The sequence below is a fragment of the Numenius arquata genome, chromosome 8 (assembly GCF_964106895.1).
Source record: "Numenius arquata chromosome 8, bNumArq3.hap1.1, whole genome shotgun sequence".
NCBI classification, from domain to species: domain Eukaryota; kingdom Metazoa; phylum Chordata; class Aves; order Charadriiformes; family Scolopacidae; genus Numenius; species Numenius arquata.
In genome coordinates this window covers 31,665,220-31,686,105 of record NC_133583.1, presented here as the reverse complement: position 1 = coordinate 31,686,105, position 20,886 = coordinate 31,665,220, and the positions used below count along the sequence as shown (strand labels likewise).

The following is a 20,886-nucleotide window of genomic DNA, read 5'->3' as shown; positions in this document are numbered from 1 at the left end:
AGAAAATTTTAACTAGGATACTCTAGTTGAAAGAAAGCAGGTGCAAAGTGATGCACTTGCTCTAACAAGAATACCTGCTCTAATGAGACAAGAAGTGATGCGTTTTGACACAGACAAAAAAAATCTCCATTTTAGCAGATCTCCTTGACCTCTAAATCTGTTTTTAGGTATGAATTCTAGCAATAAAACTTGACCATAAAAAAAAAATATACATCAGTCCCAGTTTCTGTAACCGACACACTGGACACAATCATCTGGTACTCTGCAGTACAACATCATAAAAGTAACAAGCCTTCCATGAGTTTTCACTTTACAAACTTTCTTGCCTGGGCTCTGGTTTAGTTGGCTGCTCTTTCTTCCAAACCATGATGAATTAAAGCTATATTAGATTTTTTTCTAGTCTTCAGCTAACGTGACATTAAATCAGACCAATTTAATAAATCCACTTACTCAACTACAAGTAAGACAATATACACTCAGAAATGTACATGTCTGAACACCTTTGTAACAATAAATCCTGTAAAAATCCTGTATCCTTTTACATAAACAAGACATTCTTGGTCCTGTAACATGACACAAATCATATGCTTCATACCACATGCAACTACCTGCCATTCCTTAATATCCATAAGCTAGTTAAATGCCAACTTAAAAATTAATCTCTAAACTACCATTTTAAAATGTGATTTAACAATCAACTGATCAGCTGCAGCATCTGTCTTGACAGCACAAATTATACTTCACCTTAAAATTTTAAATTAAGTCAAGGACAGCAGACAGACATACCCTCCCCCCCAATTTGTTTTAAGCAGCAGCGATTAGTAATAACAGAAAATCAGGAATATAGTATGCCAACTTTATGCCTTCAACATAACTTCTCTACTCCCTTGCACCCATAGCAACTACAGTAAAATATATATAATAAACTTTTGCCAAAAACTAAAGATGCCTTTCAAACTGAAAGCAACCTTACTAACTGAAACCATTCTATTCTTTTATTACGAAGCCTATGAAAAAATGGCTTATTCTTGAGGGACTCAAAATGGTTTCTTTTCCTAAAGTTAAAGACTTTCAGCATTATTTTTTTCAGATCATCAAGGTCAGAAATGCAGAAATCTTCACACAAAGCCTTTTTTCAAGAGGGGTAGTTTTGTCTTGCCACAAAAAGTACTTCCAGCAACAAGTCACTCCTAGCAAAGGAAGTGGACAAATTCATAAAAGCACGCCTAGAAAACAAACTATTCCAACAGTGGTTACTAAAACTTTGCTTTGGAAGTATTTTGAATGCATGCACAGACAATGCTGGTAATTTTTCATGCTATTTCCCACCTTTTCCTAAAGAACAAGAACCCTTGGACAGTGACAGGAGTACTTCCTTGCCCAAAGCCACAACATGCTTGACAATGCTCCACTATAGGTCAAGCGTACAGCTGGATCTTTACACTGCACACAGAAGAGCACTAGAAACTTCTAAACATGTCACAGATGTCATTCTGGGTTATGTTACACTGTACCTGTGTAAGCAACCACAGCTTCATCTTGACAATTTAATAGTATGCCTTCTTATTTGAGATACCTACATATAAGGCTTTTTTGAGGAAACGAATAGACAAGGCATGTCTTTACTGGGGCAGGGAAAGACATCCCACAAGTTGGGGGAACAAGATTTTTCTCCAAATGCATAATGTTTAAGAAGGGGACAGGGAAAACCTGACTAACTAATTTCTAAAGTTGAAATGGACTTGAAGCTAATAATCAAGATGCTTTCACAGAACACTTATCCTAAAAGGAGCTGAGGCACAAGTTTATTTATTTCTAAATCTTCAAAGTTTAAGACGATAAATTGAGAATGCCTAAGAAAAGGGCTTCCCTATGAGGGCAGCACTTACCTAAATACAGAAAGTCTCTACGACTGCGTAGGACAAATTTGCCTGATATTTGGGGGTGTGTGCTATTTTTAACTTCCCACTCAGTAGGAAGAAGCAAATCTATCCCAGTTTTGTAAATCATCTAATGACATATCCATGGCTCTGCAGGCACTAGCACCAAACATTTACACTTTCTCACCTGCAGAGAACACTCAAGGGACACAGGGACAGAAGGAAAACATGGATTGATTTCTCTCACCTGATCCAATCCTGACCATAAAGCAGCCACACATTATAGCAAGAGTTAATTCTTCCTTTGGGTTTCCGAGGTGAAGAACCCAGTCCCGAAACACCAGCCAAAGAACTCCATCTCTAGTCTCCTGCTTGTCTGAAGTATACCAAGCTTTCTCAGAAATGTATTATTTTAGGTAAATGTGGCTGAATTAGTGTATTGCTATGCTTCCCAATAAAAGAAATTAATCACAAAATTGGTTGGGGTGGGGAAGGTGAAACCAAAAGAATAGGCACTTCAATAAAATCTGAATATAAAGTATATTAAAACATCCTTACATGAGACCCAGGCATTTCAATAGTTATTAGCATATCACTGCAAATCCTCCTCACCAAAACAAGATTCAAAGGGCAGTACAATAAAAATGAGCCAGGAAACAGATTCATTGTTCACACAGAAGACAGAATGCTTAAAAAATAGATGTCTGTCTTCCCAGCCCTCCTGAATTTGTAACCTTAATGAACCTGAACTGCCTTCGCTAAATTATAATACAACTTTCTTCAGTAGTGACTCCTAAACCAATTATTACTTCAAGATAGGACTAATATCCACTATTTATGAAATAAAGACAGTTATTATTATACTGTATTATACTATATTATTATATAATAATATATATTATTAATATTATATTATATACAAAGTTATTATAACTTTGTAACAGAACTCACATATTAAAAGAAACACATCCATTTTATATAGGGAATGCTATATTAACAGTGGGAAAAAAAACACCCCACACATGCCAAAGCTCAAGTTTAATGTTCATAACTAAAAAATTTTAAATTGCTATTAAGAACATTACAATATGAAAAAAAAGCAACTTGAAGGAGTGAAAAAAACCACCTAGTAAGTTTTAACAAAGGGACATCTTCTAGTATCACATTGATATGAGGCTGGGTTGGTTTTCATGCTTCTTTGGTTTCCACATCTTGCTGCTTTCACTAGAAGTAATATCTATCTTCAGTAACACTGTATCACATTACCACTTGTTCAAGAAACATCCCTTCTTATCGAGGTTCCTTTCTTGGAGAGCTTGTAATTTCCAGTAAGAGTTCCAAGCACTTAAAAAATTGTTCACAATTCCAAAGAAGCAAGCAACTGATAGCTGAATACCTATGCGGATGGCTAAGAAGCCATTTGGGTTTACAGATACCGCAGTGCACCTCGCATAATAGTTTAAAAATACCTTTGACAAAAATTTTTTTAAACATTAACTTATAAATATGAATAAGTCAAACACTTAACTGAATTTTTACCATTTTAAGGGTTCTTGCTCACTGCTAAGTAAAAAATAAAGCAAACTCAAAGGCTGGCATTCTAGTGAATAGCACCTGAAATGACCAAACTTAGAAAATAATTTGTTAGATGCCATTGCTCAATTCTTACAAAAAAAAGTAACTTCTACCGTGACCAAATGACAGGCAATTTAAACCCCAATAAACAAGCCACCGATTTGGTTTTTGCAGAGGGATACAATGCACTAACTTTTCTCATTCCAACTCCTTAAACCAGCCAATACAAATTCCTGGATAGCTTCTCCTCCTAAATGTGATTTAACGTTTTAATATTCAAACCAAAAATTCTATGTGTTCACATCAATTTGTTACATGAAGCAAGCCAACTGTAAGCTCTGTTTTTTGAGTTGTAAGCTGCATATACTTAAAAAATAAGTCACATATGCAATACAAAACCCTGAACTTAATTCTTACTCACCATTTAAATTCACAAAGATAGGGAAACTCGATATTTTCTACCTTTCCAGAAGCCTACTGAGTTCATTTACATATATTAAAGATCTTCATTGCTCAAGCAATGAAAGAGCTGAATGGAAGTTTTGTGTTTCCATTTACCGTAGATCCTAGATAACAATTCCTCAGTATTATTAGAAGAGGTGTGTTTTTAATGTACGACTAATATATTTCCCAATCCTCAATCACTTGAAGAGCCCTACAAGAGAAAATGATCTTTTTAAAGTGAATGATCATCTCAGAATGGTAGTTGGAAGATAACTTTTTATCCCCCTGCACAGCCGTGGCACCTTTTGCATGTAGTTGAGAGATCTCACCTGGTGACAGTCCCCAACAAAATATTTTAGGTCTCCCATGTGTTGAGATGTTGGACCTGTTAACAAGTACTTCAAAATACTGAACTTATCAACACACAGCTTCATATACAGATGAAGATGTTCACCTCTCTCTTGGATGAGGTTGTCAGGCCAGAAATTTTACCAGATAATTAAGACCCACATCTCATTGTGCTTCTTTGAGGAATATGGAGAAGCTCAATGAAGTGAATTTTTAAATATTCAACAATTCCTTCTCTGTTCCCTGTGAGTACATATGGACTACCCTCCTTCCATAAAACCCCATAACCCCTTCTAGTTGCAGTTAACACCACTCCATCAAGCTCTTCTCCCTGTCCCTATGTGAAATTTCCCATTTGATCTGGAGTATAATTCCACCTTTCTAGTCCCTAGACCTTCTCCAGCATGAACTCCTACTGTCTGGCTACTTGCTGTGCGACCAGTTTTCTTGCCATGTACCTACCATGAGGACAGTGCACTTCCCACAGAGCTCCTGGACAGAGAGTCTCACTGTGAAAAGAAAAACTAAGTTTCTGTCTGAGACGAAAAAAATAAAATGCCTACATTTTGGTTATTGAAGAATATTGCCATAATCTGGTTTTCCTTGAAGCCATGTTGGTTCAAGCAGCACTTCATAAATTGCTCCTTAATCTGAATTTTTAGAAGGAATTATATTTAAGCCTTCCAACTTGGCTTAGCACTGTCTCTCTGGGCTGCCAGAATAATTTTCCTCACTGAAAAAAATAGCTAAGCCTCTGTTAAGCACTGCATCAGTAGGAGAATAATTCTGCAGTCCAAAATGAACACTGGGGGATTAAAGTTCCTGTGTTGATACTCGTTTTCTCACAAAGTTTGCTCCAGAACTTTTATCATTAATAGTTCCTCCACACGCTATAATAAAGTTGCTTCTTCTTGCTCTCATTGGGAGCATACTTCTCTAAAATAAAGGTAACAGGAACACATACAAGCAGAAGTCCTTTTTCATCAAAAGCTCCTAGGGCCCAGTACTTAACTTGATTCAAACTGCTCTCAGATGCAGCAAACAGACTTGCCTCAAACTCCCTAAATCCACCGACAACCAGCCTCAGGAGAGGCCAAAACCAACATTACTGCCAGGAACCGCGTAGCACAACTCACACCAGTAGCTGTGCAGGAACTTGCAGAGGGGGCTGTGAATCTGGCTGCCAGAGTCCTGCGCAAGACAAAGTTCTCCTGGGGGGGGAACCTCAGGCCGGTTTAAGTTATTTTTGTTCTGTTCAAAGTGGCAAAAAACGTTTTTGTTGAACCCCACCACAGCTCAAAACCTATTTCTGCACTTTTATTAAACAAGCGATGCGGTTCCAGAACTCTCAGAACCTGCTTCCTTTACAAAACACACGCTCTTTTTTCAAATACAGATAACTTGGTATTTAACTGCCATAAGAACGCCTCTAAGAAAAATTCCTTGTTTCACCTAAACATTTAAAAAAAAAACTTAATATGCATATTATTTCCAAATTAAGCAATATTCTTTTTTCCAACATGCATCTGACACAGTCTAACTGGAATCAAAAAGAAAAGAAATACATCTTAATGCAAACTTACTTCATAGCACTTTCAGAGACTTGGGCAAAGAATAAAGAATCCTTCTTAGATAACTAGGTGGGAAAGAAGCAATGCATTTATACAGCTGCGCTTCCCTTAATTCTACCTCAAATATTTACACCACCATGGCTAAGTTGAAGTATAAAATGGAAAAGTGAGTCAAAAAGTAATAAACAGTCAAATAATTAAACAGTAGCAGTCTAAGGAATAAGAATTTACTGTAAAGCAAAAAATAAATATTTCTTCAACTTGAGGTTCGCCAGCATCTTAATTTGGAGCTCATATCCCCAAAGCATTTTCTTTTTTTCTTTCAGTCTCACCAGCCCCCCCTTTCTGCTGCCACTGCACCATTAACATATCCCTCCCCCACAAATTGTGCCCTGTACACTCAAAACCACACTTCTCCCTTCAACAAAAATGGACAGCATTCACTGCGACTGTGTCTACCCTGTACACACACAACGACTCCATCGGCAGGGCCAGACACCAGTGGGTAATCCTGGCACCAACTTGTTTTGTGGCTTTTAGCTGTTCAATAAAGAAGTGAGCAGTGATCAGCCTAAAAGCAGGTATTCAAAACAGAGACAGTCTCCTTATTAGTTACAGTTAGAAAGCTGTCTGTAAAATCCTTAGCAGAAAACAAACGTGTCCTACTTCGTACTCATTGAATAAGATTTTTTTTTTCCCCAAAAAAATTTATGAAACATGCAGGCATTCAACACATCTCCTGGAAACTTTGTTTTTGTAAGGTGCAGCAGCAGTTACTGAAGATCTCACCTGTTTCAGCTATAACTTGGCCCTATATAAAGTGTCCTTCAACCTTACAAAGAACTTAAAACACCTGGTTGGTAACAAGAGCGTAACTGGACTATTACACATATATTACAATAATAATTTCCATTACTGTTCAAACCAGGCCTCTTGAAGGGCTGGCGCACTTTCACTAGGAATTTAGTACAGGACCTAACAAAGGACCATTACATGAAAGGGCAGACCAACTGTGCGTTCAGGATAGTATTAAATGACTGCCAAAGGGAAGAAAATGGAAATAAAAATCACCAAAAATATTTACACTTGGGCTTCTCTTTAGCTTGGTAAGCAGCTTCTTGAAAATACAGGATTAGAAGCAATAGTTTCTTTAGTTCAACTTGTCTCTTACCCAATAACCAGCTAAACAGATCAAGTTTTGAAATAACAATGGTGTCTCTGACATGGTGGGAAGTGAAAAGACATCTGTGTCTCTCGTATTGGTACTGAAACCACTAGCATGAATCTTATTTCCAGTATCTCTCAAACTTAATTATCTTTCAGATTTTTGCTCTTTTCTCCAGCATAACTGTAATTGTTCCATCTGTACACAGCAACACATTTTCATCAAAATGCAAAATGTTGGTACTTAGCCCACAAATTATTTCCTCAGTTCACCACTTAAAAAAAAAACCTTTTTTGAAAACAGAATTCATTCTGCAGTTGGTAATAGAATTCAGCCTTTGTTAAGTCACAGATGTCAGTAGTCTGCATTGCACCCATTTTACAAGACCGCTGTCACTAAACTAGAAGTTTTCTCATACTTTGAAAAAGCAATTGGTAGCATATCTATGTCCAATCTGAGAGCTACATACCCACTATTATAATGAAAACCTTACTAACACAGTTTTGCATTCTCATCAGTGTTGGTATCCTCAAGAGCTTAGGCATACTGCATCGCTCTGGCAGCCTTCACATTAATACTGAAATCCAGATGAAGACTTTATACTTCTCTCTTATGGCAGGACTAAAAACAGGAAGAGTAAGGAAATGGCCAATAAAATAAAAACCAGCATAAGGGTCAAAGGTACTTTTCCTTCAAGGTACCTAAGCTTTTGGCAAATATACTTATTTCTACAACCTTCAGCACGGATGACCAGAAAAAGACAGCATTCAAAGCAAGCAAGCACTACTGGCAAAGCATACGAACTTGCCTGAGGAAACAAACATTAACAAAGAAGTACAGCTGCGTACAGAAACATTGAAAAATAAATGAAATTAATTATAACCTTGCCAAAGGGCTGAACACTGACTACTGGCAATTTTGCTCAATTGTTCAGAATTCTATAAGACATTTCAGATCCATTTACAGTAAATAAAATCTGCTATGAAGAACTAGATACTTTAAAAGCAAGCAGGCTAAGTGTAAAGGTGTTTTCTTTTAGTAACTGAGAAAATAGCAAAATTATACCAGATAGTATACACCAAAAACACAACCACAGGTTTGTAATTGTAATGTGAAATGCTTAATTAAAAGATTCCTGTTCGAGAGTGGAACTCTACCCAGTTTCAGGCATCATATGAAAACAACACAAACACTGGATTTTAATTTGACCAATATTTATTAAGTAGGTGACATTTAGAACATCCATGAAAGTGAAAGGTTTCTGCACAGAAGAGATAATTTAGTAGAGCAAAGGGTTATGAAATGTGATACAAGACAAAGCAGCTTTGTGTATTTCACTGTCCAAGTGAATGACAGCAACTCCACAGAGACTAAGTGATCTACTCTGCTGCTCAACAGCATCCACCACTGGTTAAACAGCTGAGCCATTCAAAGAAACCCGTAGCTGTTTTGGCCTGAATGTATAATTCCACTTGAATTCACACCCCTAGCCCTAAATTCCCTAAGCACTTAGATTTCCTTTATGTACAGAAATCGTAAGATAAAACTGAAAGAATAGCCAGCCCCAAAAACACCTTCCCAAGGTACGTAATTCATTGCCTAAATACTCCTGATAACGAGGCAAGGAAGAGGCCCAAACTACATGAGTTGAACCTCAGTCAGGAATAAATCCCATTAACTACCCAAGAAGAATTTAATGTGTAAGTACTACTTCATAATCCAGATGCTTTAAATTTTCAGTGTGCTCATTAAAATCAATTTAGACATTAATAAATAACTGAAATTATTATTAACGATTAAATAATAGAACAAACTTAATGGGAACATTTTGTGATACATACTACCACTTTTCAATAATCTTCCCAGGACAACTCATCACAAATCTTATCACTGGAATTACAAATGCAGTAAGAGCACTAGCTTGTTAGCAATCTTTCTAGTAACATACTTGAACCACTTAGAGGGACCATCTGTCATCATAACAAGTAGGTTAAAAAAAAAAAAAGAAAAAATATTGGTTAAATATTTTTACTCATTTGTTCTTGGTTCTGCAGGATATGATTATTTTGTACCCAAAAGAAGAAAACACTCCCTAGATGTAAGAATGAACAGAGTTAAAGATAAAACACCTCCAGAAAAAACAAGTACAGATCCAAGTATATTCTTGAAAAATATGCAAGTCAGAATTAAGCTGCATGACACCGATTTAAGACTCTTTGGTCTATGTTCTATCTAAGAACATGAAAAATGTCTGGACAGCATAGCCCAAAAAGATCACTTGTAATTAAGCAGAATATAGACAATTAAGAACTATCATGCAGGATCCATTTTTGAAACCCATGGACAATGGAAGCTAGGCAAAAAAACATACAGAAATGGAGAAGCAGAGGAAAAGATGCCAAGAAGATTCACACACAAAGTAACAAAAATTACTTGAATTGCTTACCGCATATTCTTCTGGTGTAACCTTTAGAACATCAAATACCACTGCATCAAAGCTCTTCTTCAGTTCAGCCGAGCCTTTGTCACTCAAGGATTCAGAGCTGCTACTCTTCTGCAGAAACGAACAAAAACACTGATATTTTGGTTCTCTCCTCTTCTTTTTTGCTTTTACGCTTCCAAAAGTAAAATTTCTGGTCAAACATTACTGTTGAGAATTCTTCTACTGGGCAAATTATCAATTAAAAGTCACTCACAGGACACACTCTCTCCCGACAAAGACCTCTAAAATCAGACACTCTCAAAACATTACATAGTTACATTTCAATGCCTAATTAAAATCAATTTTGTTGACAGGAAAGATAGTAACAAAGCCAACAACAATACAGCTACACTCAATTTCAAACAGAAGAAATACCACTATGTTGAGAAAAAAGACAAGGTCTGCTCCTAAGGAATAGTTAACATCAAATAACAGTATCAATCTCTTCCTGTTTCTTTTACAAGCATTAAAACTTAAAAGAATTACACTGTGAGCTGTTGAAGACACTTAGTATAAACGATTTTAGTTTAGGGCATTTTTTTAAATGCTAGTAATTCACATTAGCAAAAAATACCAGATCCTAGAATATTATTCTGTGAATTTATCTACAATATAAAGATTTAGCTTCCCTGCAAAATACAATCACAGTTCAAAAAATTAACACTTTATATGAAATTAACACTTCATATTAGTTTCATATGTTGCATATGAAAACAATACATCTATGTTATTAGCACTTCCTTAGTTTATAGATGCAAACCTAGATTCTGTTCAGTTATTACAAGAAAGAAGGTTTTTTCGCATGGAGATTGAATGTCACATCCAGATGTATGCTTCACATCTGAACTCCAGCCATACTTATTTCAGAAATATGCATGCAATCACTTTGCTGACCCACACTCTCCTCTGAAGACCTGAAAGGATGCATGTTTCTTGCTTCTTAGTTTCTCCTCACTGTCAGAAACCTGGCATAAAGCAAACTCTCAACTAAAAAGGAAGAAATAAGATGAGACACGTGGACAAAACTACCAAGAAGGTCCACAGCTACTACAGTCAATAACTGTATCAGCTTTAACTGTTCTTCTTCAGCAAACAGTATGCTTGCCTAAAGTACAGTATGGTACCTGCATGTGTCAGCAATAGCATAACAGAACTCTCACAAAAGTTTTGCTAATGCATTCTTTGGAGAGATTCAAGAGAAAGATAACTAGTATTGGAGCACAGAGCTTAATCTCACCATTGCTGGGAGCTCCAACTCAGCTACGGCAAAACACACCGAGCACGAACCAAGACCTGCCTAGTCTTATGATGGAGACTGATGTATCCGTAAGGACTCTATACTAACTACCATGGTGGGGAATATCTCCTAAAAAGCTGAAAAGACTAGACTTTGGCCCATATAATGAAGGCACTTTCTGACAGTTCATGTAGTTTTACTGCTAACCTTAAAAGTTTTCAAGACCGTGGATATTTTTCAAGACCATGGATCATATACACAACACACACATGAATGAGCACTTCACCAGATCACTTCTAGCAGAAGCCAAATTTCAATACTGTTACACTGTACTTTCAGTAACACCTGCATCATGCCTGCTGATGCCAAGGCCGGAGGGAAGAGAGCGCACAGTCACTGATGCTGGTAAATAGTTCCACTGTACTAATGTCTTCTTCTCAAAACCTAACAAGGCAGTATTTTAGGGCTACACTATACATTTTGACTTTGTCTTCCCACTCACACAAAAAAGAACATTTGAAATCCTTGAGAATTCAGCCAGCTGAAATATAACAAAAGTCCTTAAAAAAGGACAAGAGTTTAAAGAAATTTAAAGAAAATACATACTCATTTAATAATCGTGTCCAGTTTTAGTTAGGTTCTTCTAACAGTGCCACCTCTCTGAAAAACCTGACTTTGAAAACATGACCAAAAACTCCAAACCAGACAGGCATTTTCAGTAAGCAACATACTTACAGAAACATTTCAGTTACAAGTCCTTCCTCCTCCCAGTTAGTCAAGATAAAAAAAAAAAACACACACAAAAAAAACACTTGCTGAAAGGAGATTCATGTAACTTTGCCAAAATACATTTTACTTAATTTTATCAGACAACTTGTAAACATTCAAGACTGTCTTCTTCAGTAAAAAGAGAACTTCCCTCCAAGAAAATTTTTGAGTTGCGTGGCAACAAATGGTCAATCACTGATTCATAATACAATGATAAGGGACGTACAACAATCTGTATAAAAACAAACAGTGGTCTTGGAGATTGATGCCAGCTTTCTTGTTAAATCTTCACAATACTTGTGAAATAGTGCTGAAGATTGATTCCTTTTGATAAAGCAACACTCCAGTTTTCCCTTCACCTTGTTTGTGGTACTTGCCATTTCCATACGCACATGCAAGTGCATAGCACACATGCAGTTCTGCTATCAAAACACATGTATAAAAATACAAATAAAAACAAACATCTTTGGTAAGGTCCAAAGATTCATTCAAGGAAGCAACAGTTTTCAGGACTTTGTGGCTCTCATAACTACTGACTTTGTAGTGCTCTTGAATACCTTGTCTTTTCAACAAAAGACAAATGAAGCACAAAAGAAAGAAAAAAGACAAACTGAAATCCACTACAGTAAGAACATGTTTCACACTGTGACAAAAGCAATAAAAATAATATGCATCAGCAATGAATTGACTGTCTCCCCTGAACAGAAAGCTTAGGTTAGTATTGTACATCTGTATAAGCAGAAGCATGTATTTAGTCACCCTAAAGAAGAAAGGCAAACAATGCATCTGAAAAGATCCCTCACTATATACTGAAGGCAGATTTTTAGTTCCCTTCATCACAGTACTACATGTACAGTTCTACAAAAACTTGAAGAGGGAGGGATTTGCAAGAGTCTCAGAAAAAACAAATCAATCAAACAGAACCAGCCAGGTCTTGCAAACCCTCCAACTTTGCTAAGAATTTAGGAATCAGTCACAACTCTCAACAGCTCCTCACATGATCCTACCAAAAAACTCAAGAAGATCTGGTACTAACCTCACCCTACCCCTTCTTTTCCTTAACAAGTAGATGACAAATGGAAAACTACACTGACTTCAAAATAAGAGATATGAGGATAGGAGGCCAAACTCCATAGCTTGGCTGATATACACACTCTTAACTCATGAGCTGTTCACTTCTAGAGGGCAGAAACTTTGGTGGGCAAGAGCAGACCTATATCAATGCCTGAATATAGTCAAAGAGACAAAAAGAACAACCTTATTCCAGTGCTACTGTGTCAGACCACCCCTCGACACACACACACACACACACGTACCTGTCAAAGAAGGGAACATTTCCCACAGGCCTTGCCAGCCCAGCTTATTGCACTAAGAGCATCTATTATTGTTACAACTTGAAAAGAAAAGCTTCCTTTTCCCGATGTGATGGAAGAGAACATAAAAAAGGCAGTTTTGGCTATAGCAAGGCTCTAAAAGCTAGCTCATGCTTTATTTTGGTATACAAAGGTCAGAACTTGAAGTTATTCACATCTAAACTAGGGCATATGAAACCAACAGACAAAAGAGTCTGCTTTACCAGATCTGTTAAAAGAAAAACTTATTTTGGTGCATTTTTTAAAACTTGAATACTTATGGTGTTAAGTATCCAATAACTGATTTTTGTAATCCTTACCTCTGAAGCGGTAGCCACAATATTAACACTGCTTGACTGTCCGTTCATTAGGTCCATACTGCCCACACCATTAATCTTCAGCCCTACATTTACAGCAGCAGGATCATCTCCAAGGCAACTGAATAACCATTCCTACAAAAAGCAAAAAGTAATCAGAAACCATTTTATTCACGTTTTAAACAATATTCAGTATCTAAAGTCCATAACAAAATTAAAGTACTGCCAAAATGGCTACACCACTTCCAGGTCCAAACTTTAGATTCAAACATATATTCTAAAACTACCTACTTGAAATCAAGACAAACTGCTGATGGTTCCATTGGGATCCATTACTTACTGGCAGTACAGACTTCCATATTCTTTTCCATACTATTTTCTATATACTGGGTATCAACATGTAAATGTATGCATTAACCCTAACAATGTTAGGCCTGCAACATCAGTTCACATATGATTCTTTCCCTTTGATTACCAGCTTTTAAAAATACATTCCAGATGCTAACTCTATTACATAGCTTTTATAAGAGGCTATCCAATAATTTCTTATCTTACATGCCTATTCACCAGCTTTAAGTGAAAATTACCACATTAAAAGCAATTCAAGAGTACAAGTGGAATTTACACTAATTTACACTTTCCTCCACAAATTAAATTGTTTAGAAAAAAAACCCAACCAAACAAAAAAACCACGCAAAGGAAAACTCTACACATAACTTTCAATGCATCCTTGCAAGAATACTATTACTTTTCATTTCTACAGAGAAAAGGCTGCAAAGAAATTGAAACCTTTGGCATCCACCACAAAACCAGTACAACTACCCAATACTTAAGTGTCACAGAGAGATTAAAAAATTGGTTTGGGCTTAAATTTCATGAGATGTTAGTGCCCTCTAGTGTGAAAATGATTATACATCAGTTTTCATAGGTCTATGTTTATAACAAGTGTGACTGTTTCAGAAGTTGCTATTATTTATGAAATCCACTTTAGGTTTGTAGTTTAACTCAGAACTATTACACAGTCTGCAAAAAAATGGAGAAGGTAAGTGACAGGTAACTGAATGATATCACATGACAAAATAGTATTATAGCATCTTATACTTAAGACCTCTATGTAATGAAATAAACAAAAGTAATCCAAAAACTTCTATCTCCAAGTGACCTAAACCAGGTATGTCAGATAAACAAGCCTGGAAGGCAAGAAACTGCAATATTTAAATAATAAAATATCCTCAAAAAAAAGCAGTAACTTTAAAATGTTATTGTAGGAATGCAATATAGAAAGGAGGGCAACTGAAAGAGATCCACATTGCAAATTTCACACACTATAGCTTCTAGGTATTTTGGGGTATTAATAGTCTCCATCTGAACTATGTTAAGCTGTACTTCTGCAGTTCAGAAGAGTCATCCACATTCTACCCTTTCTTGTTTTGTTTTTTAAAGACTCTGATGGGACTGTCTCATTCACAGGACAGAAGATGTTACATTACATTTTAACATTATACTCCCAACACATACTCTATAATTAAGACTGCGTTTCCTCCACTAAAAATACACTTAACTGCACTTAGATTTTAGCTGGTATTACACTTAGATTTTAGCTGGTAGACCGTATGAAGGGAAAAAAACACCTCATCTTTTGGCTTGCAAGTGTCACTGCTGTCCTGTTCTTTCCTATCTCAATTACCCTTCAGATTGTCTCTCACGGAGTATTTCCAAATGCTCAGCTCCCTAGTGCCTCTTTCCTATATAGCCTTTTCATTTACTGAACTGAAAAGCAAGGAAATAAAACTTTAACTGATGTGTCACAATTTTCACTGAGGTAATGACAGTACAGGACGGAGGTATCACATCTCCAAAACCAGTTTCAGGTCCTCCACGTGTTCAAAATAGTACATTTGTCCCAATTTAATAATCTTATCTGCTGAAAAAACCCACTGTAATTATAAGGAAAATTGACACTTTGCACAATTTCATCACACTATATGGCCCATAATTGTATCATACAAAACCAATCTTAAGCTAAATGTTATGCATTTGACCCTTGTCTCACATATGCTTCAGTTGTTCCTCTTCCCCATAATAATGGAGTGTGACATGGGCAAGAATTGCAGAAGTGTTTCTGAACAAGGACAAGTGAAAATTGAAGTTTGGGGATTTTTTTTGTGGAGGGATTTGGATGGTGCTATTTAAAAGAAATTGATGCATATCATAGAAGCCTATGGAGGTGCCAGAGCAGCCTCAGATAAACAGGAGCAAACTAATTCCCCTATGAGCAACAGGGGCTAAATCCCAGTTTTCTCATGATTAGTCTCACATAACCCCTAGGCACACAGACAGGCCCTAGCCACTTCTCCTCCGTCTCTATTTCCTAATGCGCTATCTCAAGCTTTACCTTTGGCTCCTTAACATAACAGCTCCAGTTTGCTACCTATTTCCTAAGCTATTAGGAGTTTTGTTTGCATCTACCCACGTATTCTGAGTGACAGACAGAGACAGACACTCCTGTGCTGTCTCAACACAGCACATGCTCATTCATCTAACAGCAGGTTAGATGGGATCAATGAGCCTGGCAACTATGCAATATGCTTTCCACCTTAGAGGACTGCACTGGCGGGTAGAGTGGTGGAAAATCGACCCGAGTTTTCCTTTCTACCCAGTTAATAACTGTGATGAGAGTTGTGAGAACTCTGTCCCTTAGTCAAGCGTGGCTGAAATCAGCAACTGTGCTGAGAAGAGACTCCTATGACGCACATAAAATAAAAGGTAATTTTTTTTTTTTTTTTAATAAGTAGAAAAGCACTTAGTAAAAGCCTGCATGCAAAGGAAACCAAGATTACAAAATATAATATCTGCCAGTCAGGCTGTATCATAACAAAGCTGTCCACATAATGTTAATTTTGTGCCCATTGCTGCATTACAATATTATGTTTGAATACATTTATACTTTTTCCCACTTTGTGGAGATACAGAAAGGGCCAGAATTAGTACTGAATATATTATAAACTCGCTTTTATCAACTTTAAAGTTTCAGAATTTGCAACATTTAAAATGTACTTTTGAAAGCAGTATTACAGATGAGATCACCACCCCCAAAACAACGAAATATTACAGCAACAATTTCAGCCAGTGCATCGTATAAGACAAATATTGAAAAAATCCTAAGACTGGAATAATTAAATCATTTACTTGCTACACTACCCTTCTGCTCAGCACCAAAATAAGTGGTAAACAGCAATACCAGAAGGTATCAACAGCAGAGCTGCTCAGAGCAGCATAGTTGGATATGAGAAATGACTTGTCACCACACTGCAATAGTGAGTCACACATCAGTTTTCACTGTGTACTCTGTATATCCAGTTACAAAAACTGAATTACATTCAGCAATTTGAAATTCCACTGTTTCTCCTCCTCTTCAATTTAATAAATGCCTCTGTGCTCAGAAATGCATTAAATGTGGAACTGAAAGTGTTTTATGCGACACGTAAAATACTTAAGCATGCATTTATGCCAACGTGAAGCCTGGACACACTGTGCCATGCATACTATACAGTAAAAAAACAAACTAAAAATAGCGATAAAAAGACTCATCATACCCAAAGAATGAAAGTGTCTAGACTAAGCAGGGTCAGGGTCTGCTGTCTTCAATGGGTCCACGTTTTTTCTGCAAATTCACCCAAGGCTGTATTTGATAATCATTCCATTACAGTGACTGGCCTATAAACCCTAAAAATGGAAGGCAGCTGGATGAAGACGAGCAAGGGAAACATGCCCATGAAGCTCAGAATAATGCAGGGTGTGACTGACCACAGCTGTTGCAACGAAGCTGACTTTATCTCAACACAAAGAGGACCAGAGGATGGCCTTTGTTTTAGATAAACAGCTATGTCAGTTGAGCAGTGAGCTCATCTGACTGTATTACAGTTGAGTGAATCAACTAGTGGTGTAAATGTTTCTCCCTGAGTTCATTAAAAGAAGTAAATGTCTCCATGAGTTAGCAAGACCAGCATGGGGGTGGGTGAGTACATGGCTCAGCCCAACACACAAGTACAAAAACTAAAAAACTAACAAAGGAATTTCAAAGAGAGCAACGGGCTTGAGCTGGCTTCAACCCACATACTCCTTCCTGGTGACTGGGGACACCTAGCATCGTGATGGTGGGCGTATTCTACAGACCAGTAACAGGGATCACATTGGTACTGTGTTTGAACTTTGCATTGCAATTGCTGTATTTTTGCTAAGCGTAACTTGCATTTGCATTGTGATTTCAGTATATTTTGTATCACTCTGTTAAATCAGAAACTATCTTCAGATAAGTAAATTTAATATTAAACATTACACTGTCCATGTGTGGAATATTTAAAAAAAACCCTGGTCAGAGAGTATTTGACTCACCTAAGCCTAAATCCCTTCCAAAGAAAAATCCAGGGGTAGTTTTGTCTCAGCTTGTCTCAGTCAAACACCATCCCAAAAATATACTGTATAAACAGAATTTTAAAAGATGACCCTAAAATTACACTCAAAACTTACTGTCCAGAACAGTACAAAAGCTTTGATGAAACATAGCCACAGTACAATTTTATGAATGGCTCAAGAGTCATGATGACCGAGATCCTCTTTGTTTGTATTCATAATGTCAGTACAAAATGTCATTTGTTTTGATCACAGATCCCCATGAAGAAAACAGAAGTGCCTTACATGGATTAATCATCAGCTATGAATGCAAAGCCAATACCAAAAAGTTTGGGGACCACAGCACTCTAAGAGCCAAAAGACCAGTTCCAGACTCAATCAACCTGAGCTCCTGATCTTGCAGAAGTTCTCACTGGTATTTTAACAAACAGTACAGAAAAAGCTATTTCTTTCTAAACAAGGAACAGAAGTGTATTGGGCTTCACTGAATCTTTGCTCCCCCTACACAGTACAGCCTAGCTAGCTTCAACTATTCCACACAAGGACCTCAAGACGTTTCAGTGGTATCTTGGAGCCATTGACTGAATTCTAATTCTGGATCTGACCCCTTTGATTGTTAGTTAGAAGTGTGGGGTTTTGTTGGTTTGTTTTTTTTTTTTTTTTTTTTTTTCACTGCTTGGCACTTTCAAAATTAACATTGCCTCTAACCACTGAATACAACATAAAAGGTTCAGTGAAACAGAAATTCAGGTTCTTCAAGCAACTGCCACATTCGCCTGCACCAAATATGCACCCAATCAGAACCTTCTGTCTGGAGGTACTTTTTGGAATCGCTTTAGTATCTTGCATGCCTCACTGCCCTTTTGATCAGAGCTTGTTAAATGCAAAATGGGCCAATTAATCTATAGTTCCTTACCATACAGGGCTACAAGAAAGAGCCTATATTACAATTACTCATTTTGCGTGCTGTAATTCCTACTTTACATGAAGAACACCCAGAAATGCTTGTGTTGGGTTCCTGTGTGCTTCCCACCCTCAGTGGTTTGAGGTAAAATCTCTGTGCTAAAAATTCACAACAATATGGCCAACAATATTAAAAAAAGGCAAGGCTAAGATGCTGTCACTTTAATGCATTCTCCAGTCACTTTGTCCTTAATCTTTCAAACATGCAGTTATGAAATACTTTTGTCTGATTCTTGGTTGGTTTTTTTTTTTTTTTAGACGAATAGAATATGGATTATACTTCCCATAAGGTCACTATATAGACGTTGTGGCTTGCACACTGAGCACACCTCTCACTGGTCTGTATCAGGTTGGCAGGTTGACATTCCACTGTACAGCGGCGCTGCAGGCCCCTAGCTGCATCTGAGCAGCCACACACCCAAACTAACTGCTTGGAAGTGGTTCAAGGTGCCCCGGGGGCACACAGGCACCAAGGAGGGTGAAGTAAGGAAGACAAGGTGCCCTTGGCAAGCAGGCACTACATCCACCACCATATGCAAGTATCCATGCCACCTGCCATCATAGCAAGGGCTGATCACACTCACAGTTCTTCCCTGCAGTTTGGTGCACACGCACCTCAATATGCCCAGAAGACCTGTGTACATAAGGACTGTGTTAGCAAAAGCACACATTAAAGGAAAATCACACGTTTGCCAGGCTGTACATTGTCCATTTTGCAACAGCAAAGGTTCAGGAAGCAGCACAAGGCTGTGCTGTCATAACAAGAGTTATTACAGGTACTGCAGTGGGGAAAAAAAATCCAAAGTATTCTGAGTGGACCACCAGGCTTTTAATGCTCCTAACTTAAAGAGAAATGCATGGCCACCTCCTCTTGCCCAGAAGCCACTGTTCTTTATTAATTACTTCCCATCAGAACCTCTCAAAGTACATAGGAGCTATGTATCAACAGATAAAGACAGAAACGTATCTAAAGATGGGAATAAAGCTTACAGTCTAAAAGGCAAAAGCAGAGGTAACTACTAAAAAAAACCCAAACCAAAACAAAAAACCCAATGAACTAAAACACATTAAAAAAAAAATAAATTACAAAACACACACAAAACCCCCACAATTAAGCAGAAAGTCAGCAAGGAATAGGCAACAGGATAAAGAATGTTCATCCAACTATGAAAGATTTTGTCCGGTCCAAACAAATTGCACCTTCCAAAGTATATTCTTCAGTTTTACACTCAACCCACCAAAACAAAAAAACCACACAACTATGTTACTACACTGTAAGAATAAAGATAGTATATACACAGCTTTAAAAAAGAAAAACGTAAGCCACTTAAACACATGCTTTAATTCAGTTTTCAGCAAGCGTGATAATATTAACAGGTAATATAAGATAGCAAAACTGATTCCACAACAGTGATGATATAAAAACTGAAGCAATTTAATATAACCCCATGACCCTGCAGGAAATTTATCATTGGAGATAATCAAATCCCCAACCTCAAATTTCACATATTATGAAATCCCCAGTCACCTGGTTTCCCAAAGGTTTATGAAACAAAATATATGCAGAGAAGAGCTTCCAGGTTCTCTGAAGATTCTGTTGCAGAAGCGGAAACCAGGAGACCTCAGCTTGCTTATGCTAACAAACTGAAATCTGCACGAGGATACACTTGCCATGTTCCATACTCCTTCTCACCCAACTCAACCACTCAGTTATGTCACACATTCACTCTTTCGCTAAGCATCTGTTGCACAACAGTCACAGTAGTATCAGCTGTTTAAGCTCAAAGACAGATGAAATCAGAATCCACAGAATAGCAACAAGCAGAACAAAAGATTGTTTTATTAGGTTTGACAATGAAGTTTAAAACACACAAAAAAGCATTTAAATATGGTCCTTAATTTAGATTCTCTTCTCTCACCCTAGAAAAGTCTTTACCAGGACAAACAACTAACTGAAATTATTCTTCTTCTTAAACAGACGCTACCCACAGAGCACTTAGATTATCACATGTATGCTCACATTCTGGACAACAAAATCATCCTACTGCTGCTTTTATGCACCTCATTCTCTAAAACCAGGAAAAGGCTAAGGGCAGGGAGTGGCGCAAAGTAAAGAGAGGGGTAACATTAAAGTAATGCATAGTAACATGTCTTACCCAGTTTCCAGCTATCAAGATACCTTCTTCATGGTGCTCCAGTACCCAGTGCTCTCCAGAACTCGTACAACTCATAGCTTCCATTTCCTCAGATAAATTATAGAAAAAAACCCCAAACTCACAAATCCAGGAGAAAATCCTTCTCCAGGACACAAGTTACTTGTTTACCAACTCCTATTGCAAAAAATATATCAAACTATTAGCTCAGCTTGCAA

General features: G+C 37.3%; 1 protein-coding gene across 3 annotated transcripts in view; it reads right to left on the bottom strand.

Annotated features, from left to right (window-relative positions):
- The window catches only part of RALGPS2 (Ral GEF with PH domain and SH3 binding motif 2), a 149,508-nt gene that overhangs the window by 85,376 nt on the left and 43,246 nt on the right, over positions 1-20,886 (bottom strand). For 2 of the 3 annotated variants that reach the window (XM_074152716.1, XM_074152715.1), the window contains 2 exons: positions 13,143-13,274; positions 9,430-9,537 (listed from right to left, as the gene is read on the bottom strand). In XM_074152716.1, the coding sequence (XP_074008817.1) occupies positions 9,430-9,537; positions 13,143-13,199 (165 nt within the window). In that variant the 5' untranslated portion in view covers positions 13,200-13,274. Of the gene's footprint in view, positions 1-9,429; positions 9,559-13,142; positions 13,275-20,886 lie in introns of those variants that run through there. The other variant, XM_074152714.1, reaches the window with a different exon arrangement.